Source organism: Podarcis tiliguerta (assembly GCF_965153285.1).
Source record: "Podarcis tiliguerta genome assembly, chromosome: 6".
Lineage (NCBI taxonomy): Eukaryota > Metazoa > Chordata > Lepidosauria > Squamata > Lacertidae > Podarcis > Podarcis tiliguerta.
The window spans coordinates 58,447,642-58,465,399 of NC_139539.1; the positions used below are offsets into that span (position 1 = coordinate 58,447,642).

A 17,758-nucleotide genomic window follows, 5' to 3' on the forward strand; every position below is an offset into this window, starting at 1 on the left:
AAATGACAGTATCAGGCATGGATCTGTTTTGCAAAAGCTTCAGGCAACATCATTCCAAGACACCAATGCCCTTATATTAGAAAGGAAACGGATAACAGGAGCCCCCTTGCTGCTTTGTTCCCCTGTAGTTTTTATGGTTATTAGCAACCAAACACCATGTTTAGGAAACTTGGCATTCCTGCCAAGCTGCATGTCAAGGAGAATCAGAATTTTCATATCATCATCGCAGCATGGATTTTCCTTCTCCCAAACTACTGTAATTTTTAACCTCACAAGTTTAAGATTGTACCTTAACATTTGTGGGAAACAGATGGCTCCTGCAAGCTGCCAACCTGTTGTTTAAAAAGCCTCTTCCAAGAATTGTTTTCTACCCAGAGTCGCTTAGCATAATTAACCTTTCATGTGATTTAATAAACAGGAACAAACATTTGCCATATCATATTAATAAAGAGAGCCACTTAAGGACGCACAGAGTTGTTCTTTAAGTCCAGAGAATGCCTTAATTCCTTTATATTTCTTTTCACAGCATAAAAAAAATAATGTTCAAGACACAGGTCACCAATTAATGTTGCAAATGCTTCCAGCACTAATGGATGTACAAAGGAAAAAATACAAACACAAAACATTCTTTTGCTGAAAAAATAAATTGGGTCTGTCTCAAGGCAACAGTAGATATTATTGTGGCTTAATTAACAGGGTTTTGGACTTCTGTACAGCAAGCTTATTCACACCATAACTTGACACTGTATAAAAGCAGAGACCAAAGCAACACTGCATTATCTTGATGTGAAGAACATTTATTATATAAGGCAGCAGGAAAGCATATCATTGAGTCTGATGTGGTGAAGTGCAAAAGTGTGGCAAATAGCTTCTCACAGGAAAGTAACACAGAGCATCAGGTGGGAAAATATGTGTTGTGCAAGCATGGCTACCATTAATAGAAAGGAAGAAAGGTTGTGTAGACCATTGTTCCTTGACCTTGGGTCTCCCAGATGCTGTTAGACGATAATGGCTGCTTACCCAGTCTTTGGGTAGGTGGCAGTTGCGGGCCCTCATGGCAGGCCCTTGGCTCCACAGAACAAAATACCTCTCCACTGTGTGATCAGCTGCTGGAGAATTCCCCCAACTGGCCGCAAAGGAGGGCACAATACCCAGCCAGCCCATAGTTTTGAATCAGCCAATCAGGTAGCCAGAGGGCCTGGCTGTGCCTGAGTTCGGGACTGTTGGACTACAACACCCATGACTAGTTTAGCCAATGGTCAGGAATGATGGGACGTATAGTCAAACAACATCTGGACACCCAAGGTTGAAGAACCCTGAGTTAGACTACAAGTATACAGTTAATACAGCAAGTGCAACTAGTGTAATAGAAGTGTCGTGTAACATCCATTATTAGTGAAATACAGCCTAGGCTTTCTAGAGCCCTTTTTAATGTTAACATTTGTATTTGATATTCTCATGGTTGATGTATTTATTATATTGGACACCTCTAAGAATATTCTCATTTTTATGTTACTACCAATGTGCATTTTGCTGAGGACCTATATGCCTATTTAATTATAATTCTCTTAAAACAGGGTGTTTAAAAAATAAAAATAGATTGAGGGGTAAAAAAAATTGCATGGTGACAGTGCTGGGGCCATCAAGGGAATATGTTCCATTTTACATCCTTCCCACCACTACCATTTTTATGTCTCATATATTTCTAAGTGAAAATAATAGAGCCTTGTAGTACTTTGACCTTTTAAATATTTGGAAACTTTACTGACTGGTCATTTCTGTGTGAGGTTGGGGGGACTGCACATATATCAGAGTGATGGGCACTGTTGATAGATGTTAAGTGCAATGTATTATTATTATTTTATGATTTCACTAATGAAAGGAAAGAACCACGAGAAGGCTTCCTTTCAGAGGGTGGCAGAAAAGAAAATTATGAAAGTGAATGAAATGTAGCAAGGGAGATTAAAATGTAATAGTCTAAACCTGTTCGGTAGAGTTTTCGCTCTGGGCTATAACACCAAGATCATTCTGCCAAATTGAAACCGTGAAGGATATGGATGTTTGGTTTACATGACTGTCAGTCAAAAATGAATTCCCCTCCTACAACACATTCAGAACTCTCCCTTTAATAATGCATGCTCCTCATGCATGCCATCCATTAGTGTGATTATGAATATGGGATATTAATGATTCTTTTATAATGCTGATGGGATTAGCAGCCTGAGGTACACAGGCTTTGTGGTACTCTTGCCACCGGGAGCAAATGATGAGCTTCCAAAATTACAACTACATCCCCGGAGCCGTGATGCATTTTGCAAGATGCACAGGACAGGGCGCACCTGAATTCTTAATATCTTAAATGACTTCTTAAAAAAAAGATTAGGCCAGATATGGCTGTCCAGATGTTGCTGGACTGAAATGTCTATGATCCCTGACCAGTGGGCGTATTTGCTGGGGCTTGACAGGTGTTGTTTTCTCAACCCTATATCTACAAGTTCCCCAATTCCCGGTATTAGGTGAATTCATGGAAGGTGAATCTGTCAAAAGCTGTTAGACAGGAAGCAAAAGTGGAACGTCGTTTCCACCATACTGTACCTGTACGATTCCCAGACGTATTTGGCTGACCACTGTTGGAAACAGTATGCCAGGCATAGGCAAACTCGGCCCTCCAGATGTTTTGGGACTACAACTCCCATCATCGCGAACTAACAGGACCAGTGGTCAGGGGTGATGAGAATTGGAGCCTCTAAACATCTGGAGGGCTGAGTTTGCCTATGCTTGCAGTATGCAGAGCTAGATGAACTATTGGTCTGACCTAGCAGCCCCATACATTCTCATGCGAATAACCTAAATGGAGAATATTTAACCCAGGGTTCACATTGCAGCTTAGTTGTCAACAGGTGTCATTTCATATGTCTGTGTTCATTTTTAAAGATTGATAAATACATCAACATAATCCTACCAGATAAATTATCTGATATACCTTGGGGACTCAGAAATCTAGAAGCAGATTCAGCTTTACAGGACCCACTTAACTGATAAACAGTTTAGTAAGAATTCTCATTCATTGGAGATGATAAATATGTTAAAATACTATATTCTTTCCTATCAGACCCTGTAGAAGTACTTACTGCAAATTAAATAGTCATTCATGTGTAAAGAAGAATCATATTGCATCGCCAATGATAATATAGCATCCAGTTCACATGATCTGATTCACGCTGGCCAGCATAAATTCAAAATAAGCATTACACTCAACTCCTCCTGAGCTGATTGTGGTCCTGTAAATTTTCAACATGCAGTAAAGAACAAATAGGGATTTGCAACCCATGTTGCTAATGGACGTGAGCACGAATCTGAACTCTGATTATTGCTTCAGTGCCACAGATCTGAAAAAATACATATGTATATATGCATATGTATGCATATTGAATGCGATCCCATCCATACTGTATTTAGCATTTTTTAGGTTTAGAGGTGCATTTCAGCATCCAGTGCTCAAATCAATGGTTGTTTCTTGTTTTCTTTACCATATAACTTTCAAGTTAACTTTACAGAGATGTGGGGTATACAAGAGTGTTACCCACATTTTCTTCCCTGGTTCTTGTACATAGTGGTACCTCTTACATCTCCCCTATGGTGAAATTCATGAGTTCTAACCCACATCATATGCATACCTCTGATTTACATTTTAGAGTAGCCATTTTCAGGCTAAGCCTCATGAACCTAGAACATGTGAAGAAACTGAATCTGAATATGTTTTGTTTCAAATACCACCTTGGCAGGTCCTCCCCTCCAAATTATGTTATAGAAAGTGGAGTCGTCTTCCTAGCATGAGTAGACACAAGTAATTTGATGCAGTTATTTAATAGTTGTAGGATCAGACTTTTTTCAGCTTCAAAACTGCAATTCAACAAGATGAAAAGTCCCACAAAGTAATAATAGAGATGAGATGTTAATTTTACTGTATCTTCTGGTGATTTGCAGCTTTAAGGGGGGGGGCAATTTCAACTCTTATATAAATTTCCATCTGAGGGGCTTTACATTGCATATTGTATTACCAGAATAGGCAGTTAACAGCACATCTGCTGGTAAGTATAAAATTGACACCACATCTGTCTACTGGTAAGTGTATAACATGTTGAATAGAATTGTATAACATATTGAATAGAATTAAATTGTCTTCACAGTCCATAGCTATGAAATTGAATTTAAATGTAATGTGCATTGGCCAAATATATGTGGTGAATTCATTACTGATTTTCAAATTTCCATTATTTATCATTGTAGTTTGCTAAAGTCACTATCACCTACCTCACTAATAACTGAATCTGAAATCAAGTAGCTTTGCCTGTTTCATATGTTGCAAGTCCCTCTCAGCCATATAATTGGTATCACAGAACCCATTAAAAGGACTGCCATAAATCGTTCAGTTTGAATGTTGCTCTAATTTTTGCAGGTAGGCCAGAGGGACTGAACCCTACTACAGACATGGCTGCCCTTGAAGGCAAATCCAGGGCCCTCTGTTCACTACAGCCCGCATAGGATAAATTGTAGCTCCTCCTTTAAATAGGAAAAACCCCAGAGAGATTAATTTGGGGACACCATGGGGGTTGGAGCTGAACTTGCAAACTCCCCCTTGTGACCCCAGTGCCAAAGGCAGGTTCCCCCCACCAAGGCCATACAATGTGTGATAGATTAAAGGTTATTTACTTTGTCCCACTGAACTGATTGGAAGCCCACTAAGAGCAAAACCTGTTTTCATAACCTCATAGCCTAATTCCTTTTATCTCATGACCTGCCCTGAGTTTCATTTCTTATTGATGATAAAGGGCAGAACAATCCACTACCTCAGTATATGCAGAGAAAGGGTCTAGTACTGGGTACCATTGAGTACCCCAGGAAAAAAGCACTGCAGTTATGTATATAATAGTCAGCTATAAAGCATTATTCCAGGGATGTGGGTGGCGCTGTGGGTTAAACCACAGAGCCTAGGACTTGCCAATCAGAAGGTCGGCGGTTCAAATCCCCGCAACGGGGTGAGCTCCCGTTGCTTGGTCCCTGCTCCTGCCAACCTAGCAGTTCGAAAGCACGTCAAAGTGCAAGTAGATAAAGAGGTACTGCTCTGGCGTTTCCGTGCGCTCCTCTGGTTCGCCAGAAGCAGCTTAGTCATGCTGGCCACATGACCCGGAAGCTGTACGCCAGCTCCCTTGGCCAATAAAGCAAGATGAATGCCGCAACCCCAGAGTCGGCCACGACTGGACCTAATGGTCAGGGGTCCCTTTACGTTTATAAAGCATTATTGGATGCTGTTTCAGTTTTGATCCTCAGCCTATTTCAAAGTTGATTTGCACTTAAATTTCAGGTGTCTTAAATTATAACAGTTTGCATTTCCGTGTATCAGGAGCCAATAATATGGAAGCTGACACTATGATCAAATTGCACTCAGGTCCTGCCTATAGGCTTCCCATAGGCATCTGATCGGCCACTGTGAGAACAGGATGCTGGACTTTGGTCTTTGGTCGGATCCAGCACGGCTCTTATGTTCTTATGGTATTTTGAAGCCCTAAAATCTCACTAAATATGCCTATTTATTAAAAGGAAAGACTGCCATACGGCCAATTGAAATTGAAATTAAACTGAGATCCTTGCCTCTGATACTTGTGTGTTTGGGATGCGGCAGGCAGTCTTGTGTTTATTTTTTTAAATTACCAAATTGCAAAGTCTGGGATTTCACCTTCAGCAAGACAGGAGCTTTGAGCTCCTGTCTGAGACCTCTGTGTTGCCCTTGAGTTTTATTCCTTGGACTCTAATGGTGCACTAGCAAATCCTGATAATTGGTTTAGGATTAAAATGCAGAGCCCCACCACTCTTATGATTAACCAGAAGCCAAACTGCTTGTGTACAATGCTGACTTCCAACGAGAAAGAAAAATAAATTATGTAAAGGGAGATCTTGCCTTCCTGCAATAATCTATGGTTAGAACCAGAGAAGGTAGACAGGAAGGTAATGTTTTTAGAGAGAAACCAAGCCATTTCTGGAGCAACAAGGTGCAGGATAATATAAACCCATTTGTGGTGCTTGGGACCTTGTGATGTTGATCTGTTATGCTTTATTTGGTATGGAAATTTGTTCTGCAATGTTCCATTCTAGATATCCCTTTTACTTTAGTTGGCATTTCTATTTCAAATAAGTATATAAAAAGACAGCCTATGCACATATTAGGTTTGTAAAAAAAAAAAGGGGGGGGTTATACATACTATGAGACTCTTGAATAGCTATGGTCCCAGAACACATTCACAGTGTTTGTGGCTGTAGACTGTTTCACAGGTTATGATAAAAACAAGGGATTGGAGGTGTGGTCAGAAGACATGGGTGGGCAAGATCTTATTCCCCCTTCTATGCATGTTTCATGGAAATACAAACCACCAATCTAACAGTTATCCAAAATAGCAGGTAAACCTCGAGGCTAATAATTAACTAAAATATTAGGTTTCAGTATTTCCCATTCTTATCTTATGAACATTTTTTTTCTTTTATATTTGAATAGCATTATTTTTTCTGTCCTATGGCTTCATGCTCTTCTGTTTCACTGAAGCATGAATATCAGCATAACTTTCATTTTTTTATGAGATACGGCCACCAGCAAGACTAACACTAAGCCTAATTTCTGGCCCACTGCTATCTGGATCTACACAGATGTAAACGGATGTTCTCAAAAACAAAGAAACACAAAACAACCCTTTCCAATACTGCTCACTGCAAAGATGTTTGCTGTCTTCAGCAACTTGTAAATCTTTGAATATGCAGAATCTGGCGAGAAATGAGTACTGATGTACTGAGAATCTTTACGTTTCTCCTTTGAGATGTTTTCCAAAGCAGTTTTACAATGAGTGTCTTGCATGACTTCATGGCTAGAATTTGTTGCAGCCTTGTTTCTCCTCATCTCCTGGTAATAATCTTGTGCAATTTTCTTGCCAACTTTACATAAGAGCTAAACCGTTTTTGTATTTTTGAGAGAAGTGTCAGTTAATGAAGGAAGGGAACAAATATATCTTCCTTTCAGCCTTTGTCTGCATAGCCTTGCAACCCATTTCTTCTGCTTTTTCACAAAAGCACATTTCTGTTCAGCAGTCTTGCTTAGCTCCGGCCCGCTTTTGACGTTATGGAAAGTCACTGGTCGGCCATTACTCCACATCCAGCTGCCTGTTTTACCTTCGTTTAATCCTGAAATTGGAGACCCGGCAATTGTGAAATTCACTGCCTATAAAGCAATGCTACAGGAATTGTATTAAGCCCCATCAATACAATTATTCATAGGACAGACTCTTTGATTTCAGCATTATTTTACCCAACAGCAGATGCAAATGACCTGCTGGTGGCAGATTCATGCTTCCAAAAAATAGGTCAACTTTAGTTAGGAAAAGAAATGAAATCTAGCTCAGAAACAGAGCTCAAGCCTTATATGTATAAGGTCAAAGGTCAATACCTGGCCCTTCCAGTTAAAACGATCTCAGATAACAGGACTGTCAAAGATTCTCTGCCTGAAATGATGGAACTATTGCCAGTCAGAAAAGGAAGGTCTCTGGGCTATATGGAATTGAGCACTGGTCAGATTCAATATAGTAAAGTGTATTTGCATGGCATTCCAAATCACCTCAGTTTGCTGCAATACCGACAGATCAATGGTATACATATCCACCCAGATGGAAGTCCAATTAAAATCAATGGGTAAGTGCATATAGGATTACAGCTGGAATCTTTGGGGAAATCTTGTGCATATACATTTGGGAACAAGTCCTGCTGATACCAAGGGATTTAATTCTAAGTAAACATGGATAGGATAAGCCTTAAGAGAAGTTGAACAGCTGCCAAATCTGAAAGGGAATGAAGTGGCAGGTTTAGCCGGGGAGATTCCCCCCCCCCCCTTTTGATTAGTTGTGAAATCAAAACACCCTGCTTCTGTACAAAGATTCAAGAAAGATGTATAAAGTTATTTTGTGACCGAATATGATGGTCTGCTAGATCTGTAGCACTACCGTCTTTACAGAATGAAAGCACAAGTTTCCCATGTCTCAAGTTTTTAGATTTATTGAATGAAGTACAGCAAAGGCATATGCCACGGTATCCTGAATAGTTTTTTTTTATACTTACCAATCCAAAATGGCTGCTTATTGGCAAATTTCCAAAGCCATGCCATCTCCCTTGGGGAATGAACACTGGCTAAATGGCCCTGGGACCTGTATATGAGACAACAAAGCATAACAATGATACCCAGTCACTACTCGGTTTGTTTGAGGGTGGGTGGGGAAATCTGATAACAATGTTACATGGGCGCTGACAAATGGGAGCTATCTTGTCATAGCTTTAAACAAAAGAGAAAACAATAGAAAATATAGGCTCGGGCTGGCACTTCAGTTCATTCAAGGAATGTGTATTGTCTTTTATAGCAGTCATTCAATGTTCTGAAACTGTATAAGATTAAATAACCTTAGGTACTTTAGAGCAAAATCGCCAGAGTGAGATAGGTGTGGGATACTAACTTTCAGTGTGATTATTTATGCAATCAAAAGGTACTGTAATGTGTTTTAAGTGGCTGATTGTAGAGAATAACATTTCCAATCCCATCTTCACTCATGTCACAGGAAAGGAAATACATTCATCTTGTGCCTTGCCTGTTTGACCTTTGGAGAGCAGAATATTTGTTAGTATGGCTTTTTAATAATGAATCTTATTTGCATAACATATCATTCAAATAGGCCTTACTTCTGCAGGAATCCTCAGAAGGACAACATATTCTGTTATTCTGAAGGTCACAGATTGTAAAACGTATTCCATAAAAGGTATACTACACATTGTGTAAGTTTTTTGCCCAGTCTTTTAACTTTAATTTGAAAATGCATTTTTCTCACTGGAATTCTAAGGAAGATAATGTGATACACTTTCATAATTTAGAATTGCTGTTGATTTTCTAGTCATCTCCAGTAGACAGGCAGACAGATCTGACCACATTATTCCAATTCATAAGAAATATATCTGGCATTGCTGAATCATCTCGACTTTATGGGCAACGCTTCATAGTACAAAAAAATTAACTTTCCCAACCCTCTAATGTAGCATAATAATTCCTGATGCACATAGAATTACAAACTATAACATTGTTCAACTTTAAGCTACTACACTGTACTGTTGCTATTCTAGTGGAGAAAGTGTAAGAGAAATTTAAAAAGGGACCCTGAACCTTCCAAACAGGTTTTCCCCCCCTGTTTTAAATAGTCATTGGAAAAAGGTATTTGCATTGTTTATATACCGGTATATCATGACAGCAATCATTACCCCGCTTACCTGGGATTAAGCACCATTGAATTTCAACAAGACTTACTTCTGAATAGACCTGCTTAGGGTTGCACTGCTCCTGTGAATGCATTTCCCAGCAAAAAAAGAAACCCAAACAGCTTGCTCTTGCTGTTTACTTTTCAATTTAATGTAGACCACATTGCTGTAATTTATCCATCAAGCAATTATGATTAGTCCTTCTCTCCTCTTTAGAAGTCCCCAATTTACTTCACTTATTACTCTTTTTCTTAAGGCATTTTTTTCTTAAGAGATGGAATAAAGCAGTGTCCAGTTGTTGTTGTTTTAAACCTCACATCCTCTCCCTTTCCTGCTTGAATCTAATAAAAAAGTTAAAGCTTCACAGATATTTCTCTTTATGGAAAACATTTGAAGGAAACAAAACAAGAAAAATGTTCTTCAGTTCTTGTGAGGTACTGTAAACAGCACAACATTCTAACTACGGAAATATACAGTTTCAGGCCTTCATTTGCTTCCAGTTCTTTCCGGGCAACAGATTTGCCAACATATTTTGTTTCAGTTTAGTGGAACTATTTTCATAACTATCCTCAAAGGCCTTCAATGCAAGGTCAGACCAGCCTCATGCTGGAGTGGGGAGTTTATTAACAAGTGTGACTAAACCATTCCCTTGTTGTCCACTTCAATTTCCAGTTTGTCAGCAAGCATGAAAACTACAGACCATAAATGCTCATGGGGTTTTTAACCAGTTACACGGAATATTATGATGCCTGTTATAGGGCAAAAAGCTCAACACCTTCAGGAAAGTGGATTAAAACAAAGTCAATTAAATAGTGGGCTGCCTTTGGGGGGGGGGGGACTCATCACATATGGGAAAACAAAATGACTTTGTGTTATTATTTTCATTGCATTGGAAATGGTTTGCTGGGTATGTTTTTAAACTGCACATCACTCTGCTTTTTAAAGCTGTTCTGTGGTTCCTGTGCAATGTTAATGCATTATTGTGGTCTGGAGTGGCACAAGAAAGTGGAACATAAAAACTCTACCAGAACATTTGCAGTATAAAATTTTACAGGATTTCAGCAAGAAGTTACAGGACGCACACTGATTAGAAATGAAGTTGTGTCCTGAATGGGCACAAACAGTTATGAAAGGGGAATCACCTATAACTGCCCCAATACCATCATAAGCACAAATAATCATGCACACACACAAAATGACATCTGGAGGGGCCCTTATAGGGTATAGGGCAGGCATTCCCAAACTAGGCTCTCTAGCTGTTTTGGGACTACAACTCCCATCATCCCTAGCTAACAGGACCAGTGGTCAGGGAAGATGGGAACTGTAGTCCCAAAACAACTGGAGGGCCAAGTTTGGGGGTGCCTGGTATAGGGTGACATATAAATTCAATAAATAAAATAAGAATGTGTTAAACCTGAATTTTAATCAAATGGTGTTACTGTTCCTAGGGAGATATACCAATACGATTTTCAATCAGATTTCTTTGTTTCCTTTCAGCAGCAACACAGAAACACTGCTTAACAGTAGGCCATACCAATTGTCCAACTAGGCCACTTTTGCCTATTCTCTCCAGGGTCTCAGGAATACGAATGAAGCCATAATCTTCCTGCTTTGAAAGCATGTATTCCACCATAGACTTATGTGGTGAAAGAAAGCAGTACTTTTGGTGGTCCTGTTGTATTTGATTGATTCCTTTGGAAATCCCAACATTCCGACCCATTCTGTCCCTCTGTTAGATATCAGCAAACATACTCTAAAATAGTATCTACCTCTTCAATAGGGTTTTTAGCCCACATTTTTGTTTTGTACTCACATGGGTCCCATGTTATGATGCCCAAAAATTATTTTGTTCCTCCTAAGTTTTCTTCAAGTATTCATATTTGTTAAAAAATACTAACGATGACTTATTATTGACTTTCCCCATAGGTTCACTGCTATAATATTATGATGCAAAAGCTCTACTCCACCCATACAGTGGTACCTCAGTTTTCAAACTTCTCCGTTGACGAAATGCTTGGTTTTCAAACAAGTTGAACATGCCACATGGCCTCTGTATTGAGTTTTCCCTTTTGAGGCTTCCATATTGAGTTTTTGGTTTTCGAACGTTTCAGAACTCAAATGGTCTTCCGGAACGGATTACATTCAAAAATGGAGGTACCACTGTATATAATTCTCTGAGGCCAAATGTTTTTGTAACCACTCCCACTCAAGACTCCCAAACGTGTTCTTTAAATAGAATATTTCTTTCTGTGAGGGATGCCAACTATTGCAGCCCTCATTGCAGCCCTGAGTCCAAAAAAGATCTGTCACCATTGGTGCTCCAATCCATTCACAGATGGCCAAACCTCAACAAATGAGTGATCAGTGACAACCCTTTTCTTTTGAAGATTCCCATACCATTTTCTGCAGGCTTTTTCAGCACTGTCCCAGGATGCATTTCTAATGGAGCTCAAAATGTAGCAGTGCTTGTCTCTGAGCGTCCAACTGGAAGGGCACTTCCTGGATTTAGTTCTCTAAGAATGGGGAAAATAGACCCAAAACAGTATGATTATACATCGCTGATGAACTTCATGCCTGATCTCTATCCCACAAAAAAATACCCTTGCTCTTTTGAGGAGCATAAATGGGCACATATGGCTTCTCAGATTATGCTTCCCATTTCATGCCTCTTAAGATAGGTATGGAAGCAGTTTACAGACGTGTGAAAAGTACAAGTTGGCTGGCATGTCTAAGTGAGAAATAAAGATGCAACATTTAGATGTGCATAAGGAGACAGAGCACATTGAAATGTTTTATTTTCATTCATTTATAAACATATTTATAAACCACTTTTCATAAAAGAAAAATAGAGTGGTTTACAAGAATCATACAAAGAATAATAACAATAAAAAAACATATGGGTGGGTAGCTGAGTAGATAGATACAACAGGATAGGCAAACATCTACTGAGGTGTTGGCTGGGTGCATCACTGCAAGTAACCTGTCCCTATCATCAGGTCACATTAACTGGAGCTGGTCCCACAACACTGGGCTTAACATTGCATTGGATACCTCAACTGGCACTGCTGCAGCAGCAGTGTCTAAGTCACTGTAGAGCCAACTAACCTCATCCTCAAATCATTTAGCCATTTGGTTACCAGGAATAACCAGTCTCTGGACTGTAGGGAACAACTTTGCTGGGCAGTTCCTCAAGGATGCAACTGAGGCAGTGAAGTAGGTAAAGGTAAAGGACCACTGACCATTAGGTCCAGTCGTGGCCGACTCTGGGGTTGTGGGCGCTCATCTCGCTTTACTGGCCGAGGGAGCCGGCATACAGCTTCCGGGTCATGTGGCCAGCATGACTAAGCCGCTTCTGGCGAACCAGAGCAGTGCACGTAAATGCCGTTTACCTTCCCGCTGGAGCAGTACCTATTTATCTGCTTGCACTTTGACATGCTTTCGAACTGCTAGGTTGGCAGGAGCAGGGACCGAGCAACGGGAGCTCACCCCATCACGGGGATTCGAACTGCCAACCTTCTGATCAGCAAGTCCTAGGCTCTGTGGTTTAACCCACAGCGCCACCCATGTCCCTGAAGCAGTGAAGTAGGTTCTCTTTATTTCCCTCACAGCTGTGTGTTAGGCCTGATTATGAGCTTTTCCTGTGAGCCCCTGCATTTTTTCCCTAAAGGGAGAAAAGCAAACAAGGGGGTGATTTTTCAAGGGGGGGACCGTTAACAGGGAAAGGATCAAGCACCTCCTGCCCTACCATTGCCATGATCACATTTTTGGGCTATATTTAAATTAAAAACAGTATGGCTGAGTCACAGCTCTCCCATGTATTGTCTAGTTTGGTCCATAGTTGCAGGATCCTTTGTGGATTTATTTGAAAGCAGACCCATTAAACTCAGTTGTACTTGCTTCCAAGTGAACATGTGTAGGATTGGGCGGCACAGTTGAAATTCTCATTTGGGCTTAAAGATTGCCTAAATCTTATTGAATAAGGAGCCTAACACTGAGCAGAAATGCAGATGCAGTGATGTGATATTTCTTAGCTTTTGGGTTGCAATTGTTCATAAGCATTTGGCGATAAAGATATGGGAACTTTTGGCTTTAATTTGATTCAGTGCTGCTCTCTTCCTCATGAGATTTTGATTTAATAGAGCCATTTATAAGTAGGAATGAGTGAACTGGAGGGTTAAGATTCTTTTAAACCTTAAACAAGCTTTTAAAGTTGTGAAATGGTGTGGATAAAAGCTGCACTCAGTTCTGACAGCTTGTTAAATTTTTATAGTCAGGATACCAGGACTAGAAATCCTAATTAATATCCCATCTCTGTTATAATAATCAAGCTACATTTTGATCTGATTGGTAGGGAGCTGAGTATGCAATTGTCCCATAATAGCATTTGAGAGGACAAGTTTTCATTTAGGGAATTGAGGGTGGAAAAGAGGTCTGCCCAGAAGCTGCCTCCCCAGCAAAAGAGGAAAAATATTGCTCAAGGACCTATAGCAGGGGTAGCCATTGTGGTGCCCCTCAAATGTTGATGGGCTACAATTTTCATGAACCCCAGCCAGAATGGATTATGATTAGAGATGATGGGATTTGGAGTCTAATAGGACTTGTTGGCTACCCTGACCCCGAGACACCAGACCTGGATTTGCAGATACCACAGATGTCCACAGAAATGTCAAGTCCAACTGTGTACCACTCATCCCTAACGTGACCTACAAAAAACTCATACAAATGTGCTCTTAGTTGGTCTTTGAAGCAGAACACTGAAGTTGCTAACAAGTCCCAAGCAACTCTAGCAAAATCTAGTAGTTAAGAAGGCTACAATTGTAAGTCAACATGATGCAGTCATGTTCAAATGTGGGGACCTGCAAGGCTAAATTTCTGGCCAGCCACAAAGCTCAAAGGTAGCCTCGGGCATGTCACAGGATCTTAAATCTACTTTTGCAAGGACCTATTTTAATTCAAGCCTATACACTATCCAACTAAATGGCAATAAGGAATTGTTTCAAGTTTGCAATAATACAAACATCTGAAGCAGAAGGGAAGTTCCTTATTCCTGCTGCATACTCACACAAGTATTTCTATGAGTGTTATTAAAGTTCAGGGCAGGAGGAACAGGACATGAAATCAGTTCTTGAAGCATTAAATCGATACTGCACCGTAGTTAAAAGAAAACCTTGATTGCGGATTAAAAAGTGGGTTCTGATTAATTGATAATCCATCCTTTGTCTCTAGCAGAGGCAATAAAATTAGTTGGGAGACTCCAAGGCACTACCATCAGATTGCCCTGAAAACATTCTGCTGTGGATTTATAGCCTTTATATAATTTCAAATACAGCAAGGAATATAATGATTTATAATATGCGCTGCACTCTAGAGAATATATCTCTCTCCTTCCCTTGTCACCCAGGATTCCATCCCCGCCTGCTGCCGTACAACCTGGGAAGCTAATTCTACCTGCTTTGTACTCGACTGTAATGGGACAGGTTCATTCTTCATGCCCAAATCTCTCTGAGGAAGGTCACTTTGGTGTTGTAGGTGAAAAGTTAAAACAGGCACAGGCTCTCTAGCAGCTGCCCTGACGTCAGATGGCAAGATGAATTGTCCACCAGCTCCTGTTGGTGTAATTCCTTGGTACTGAAAATGATCAAGAAAAAATAAAGAGCAAGTGCATCTCCCTCCCGATCCCCCCCCCCCGCTGCCCCCAAGAACAACTCCATGTATATGGCAGCTGGGAACTCTGGATTCCACTTCACCAACACTAAGAACTGCTGCTGAACAATTATTGTAAAAGTTTCGGCATGACCTGGAATTCTTGTTCAGTTCTATATAGGACCGCCAGAGCTTGCAAGTGTCAAGTGCAAAACTGTTACCTAATCAGTAGGTTTGGAGGGAACGTAATGACTGTGACACATGGGCCCTGGAGACTGGTATTGCTTCAACATTTCAGCTTGTTGCTAGCTTTGAGAAGACCTTGCAGGTGAAAAACATACAAACATTGTACTTTAGGCTGAGCTAGAGGGAGGAGCTCAAACATTTTCAGCACCTCTGAAAAGTGCTGCCCCATTTTGGCAATCTTCCAGGCCATAGGCTGTATTCATAACAAGGCAGCTGCAGCCCTGCTCTGGTCATGACATTATCACAAAGTCTGTTCACAGGGAGGAAAGCATTCTGGTAAAATTGAATTAGCTTACTGGTCACATAGCTGCTGTAGCTAGATAATTTGATTCATGGTGTCATCATACAGTGGTACCTCGGATTACATACGCTTCAGGTTACAGACTCTGCTAACCCAGAAATAGTGCTTCAGGTTAAGAACTTTGCTTCAGGATAAGAACAGAAATTGGGCTTTGGCAGCGCGGCGGCAGCAGGAGGCCCCATTAGCTAAAGTGATGCTTCAGGTTAAGAACAGTTTCAGGTTAAGTACGGACTTCCGGAACAAATTAAGTACTTAACCCGAGGTACCACTGTCATGTCTGGGCTCTGATTGGCTAGGATTGTGTCACATGGAAGAAGGTGTCAGTGATGTAATAGAGCAGGGAAATAAGCAGTGAAAAGCAGTAGAAAAAGGAGAACAAAATGGTGCTTTATGGTACCTCCTCTCCTCCCTGCCGCCTCACTTTCCCTGTTCAAAGAGATAAATGGATGATTTACGAACCTGCAGCCCTGCCTATTCTGATCTTTGGTTTAGTGACATCTCAGATAAATGTGAAGCAGCCTCTTGGGCTACAAATATTTTCTTGGGTTGGCATGGCTCTTAATGACATTTTTTAGAACGGCATTAAGAGCATTGGTAAATTTTTAGTCATAAAATGTAATTACTAATCATATATACTGGAGGGAATGGCTCCACTTTGGCAGGTACGTACAATGGACAACACCGAGTACGTCCTTTTCATTCCGCTCTTTCATTAGCAGATCCTTCCATGTTCCCCCATTACAACTTTTCTAAGTAGTTAATTCGCCCAGAAAGGCAATGATATTCATAATTTTATGGCGGCCTATTTTGCAACATCAGCAAGAAAATGGAGTGTTATTAATAGGATATCTTTTCGTTCTTTGCCCTCGTGTAGTAGGGAAGGCTATGTAATAACATTTGTTCCTACTGAAGGATCATTATCCTGGCCGTTTTGCTTCTGAAAAAGAAAAATGTAGAGCAAATGTATTTGGCTCCATTGTTCGCTGGTGTAAATTAAAAGAGGCTCACTTAAATCAATGGGGCTATATCACTTTGGATCTAGCAAGAGCCTAAAATCAGGTTTCCAGATTTGTACATTTACTAAAGTAGACTGTGGCTGAAATCCTATTCTCAGTTACCTAGAAGTAAGTCCCACTGAACTGAATGGAGCTTCCATTTGAGTCAGCAGGTATAGGACTGGACTGTAAATAACTCCTGCCCTTCAGCTATTAAAATTCAACAATACAGACGCCTATAACTATCCTACAGCTTACTTGCTTCCAGCTTACATAAGTCATTGCTACACTTTGTATATATTTAGATATTAGCTGTACATACCATTGGAGGATTGTGTTGAACTGCTTGATGCTTAGAATCAGCAAGAACTTGGAAATCCATCTTTACATGATCAGGCAGGTGTCCTGTCTGTGGAATATATCCTCTGGCCAAAGAACCATGATGATTATGGGGAAGATTCCTATTGTTCAGATGTTCTTCACGAAGGACATCTGCTCTTTCGCTTGCTTTATGGGAACGGCCAGCAGACAACAGACTTCCTAAATTGCTACTAGTCCTTTCCAACATCTTTAGAGTGCCTCCATCTTGGAATGTTGTGGAAGAATCACAGTCGCCTAATAATTAATTATGAACAAGGAGGAAAGCAGAGTTTAGAAGTACAAGTGAGCAAAATTAATGACTGAAGGGTTTTGGGTTTTGTGTTACAGGAGAGCTGAACTGTGAAGAAAATGAAAGGCCATGAAGCCTCTGCAAGTGATTTCTTTTCTTTGGATAATAAATTTTAAGAGTGGAAAACTTAGGAGTTGAGACCCCACAACAGCACCCCTTGAGAGGCTGCTACATGGTGGTCTTTGAATCTTTGCAATTCAAGGTCAAAATCTAAAATAAACCACAAATGAGATTAATTTTGCAATCTCAGCTTAATCTTCAGAGAACTCATTTCTGAGAGGGCCCAAAGCCAGATGCTGCAGACAAAAGCCCAAAACAACAGTGCTGCTTTTTGTGCCAGGACAGTGTCTTGCTTTCAAATTCACCACTGCAACGTCAGCTCGGGTTACAATTGTCACTTTAGGAACCTTCAAGGACAGACCGAGAAGGTTGCCGAATATTAGGATTGAAGGGGTCATGCAAAAAATCTACACTGTCAAGAGTTTCTTTTCTTTTCTCTTTTTTAAATCAAGCAACGTGAAAGAAATGCATAAACATAAAATCTGGAAGACAACTGAAGAAAGTGGTTCC

The 17,758-nt window shown here is 40.3% G+C and overlaps 1 protein-coding gene across 1 annotated transcript in view; it reads right to left on the minus strand.

Annotated features, from left to right (window-relative positions):
- Window positions 1-776: 776 nt before the first annotated feature.
- LOC310680879 (FRAS1-related extracellular matrix protein 1-like) overlaps window positions 777-17,758 on the minus strand; it is a 121,126-nt gene continuing 104,144 nt past the window's right edge. The window contains exons 32-38 of the mRNA XM_083447949.1: window positions 16,841-17,133; window positions 14,782-14,961; window positions 11,731-11,846; window positions 8,155-8,240; window positions 5,499-7,227; window positions 5,288-5,452; window positions 777-4,937 (exon numbers count right to left, since the gene is read on the minus strand). Of these exons, the coding sequence (XP_083304075.1) occupies window positions 6,995-7,227; window positions 8,155-8,240; window positions 11,731-11,846; window positions 14,782-14,961; window positions 16,841-17,133 (908 nt within the window). The 3' untranslated portion in view covers window positions 777-4,937; window positions 5,288-5,452; window positions 5,499-6,994. The remainder of the gene's footprint in view (window positions 4,938-5,287; window positions 5,453-5,498; window positions 7,228-8,154; window positions 8,241-11,730; window positions 11,847-14,781; window positions 14,962-16,840; window positions 17,134-17,758) is intronic.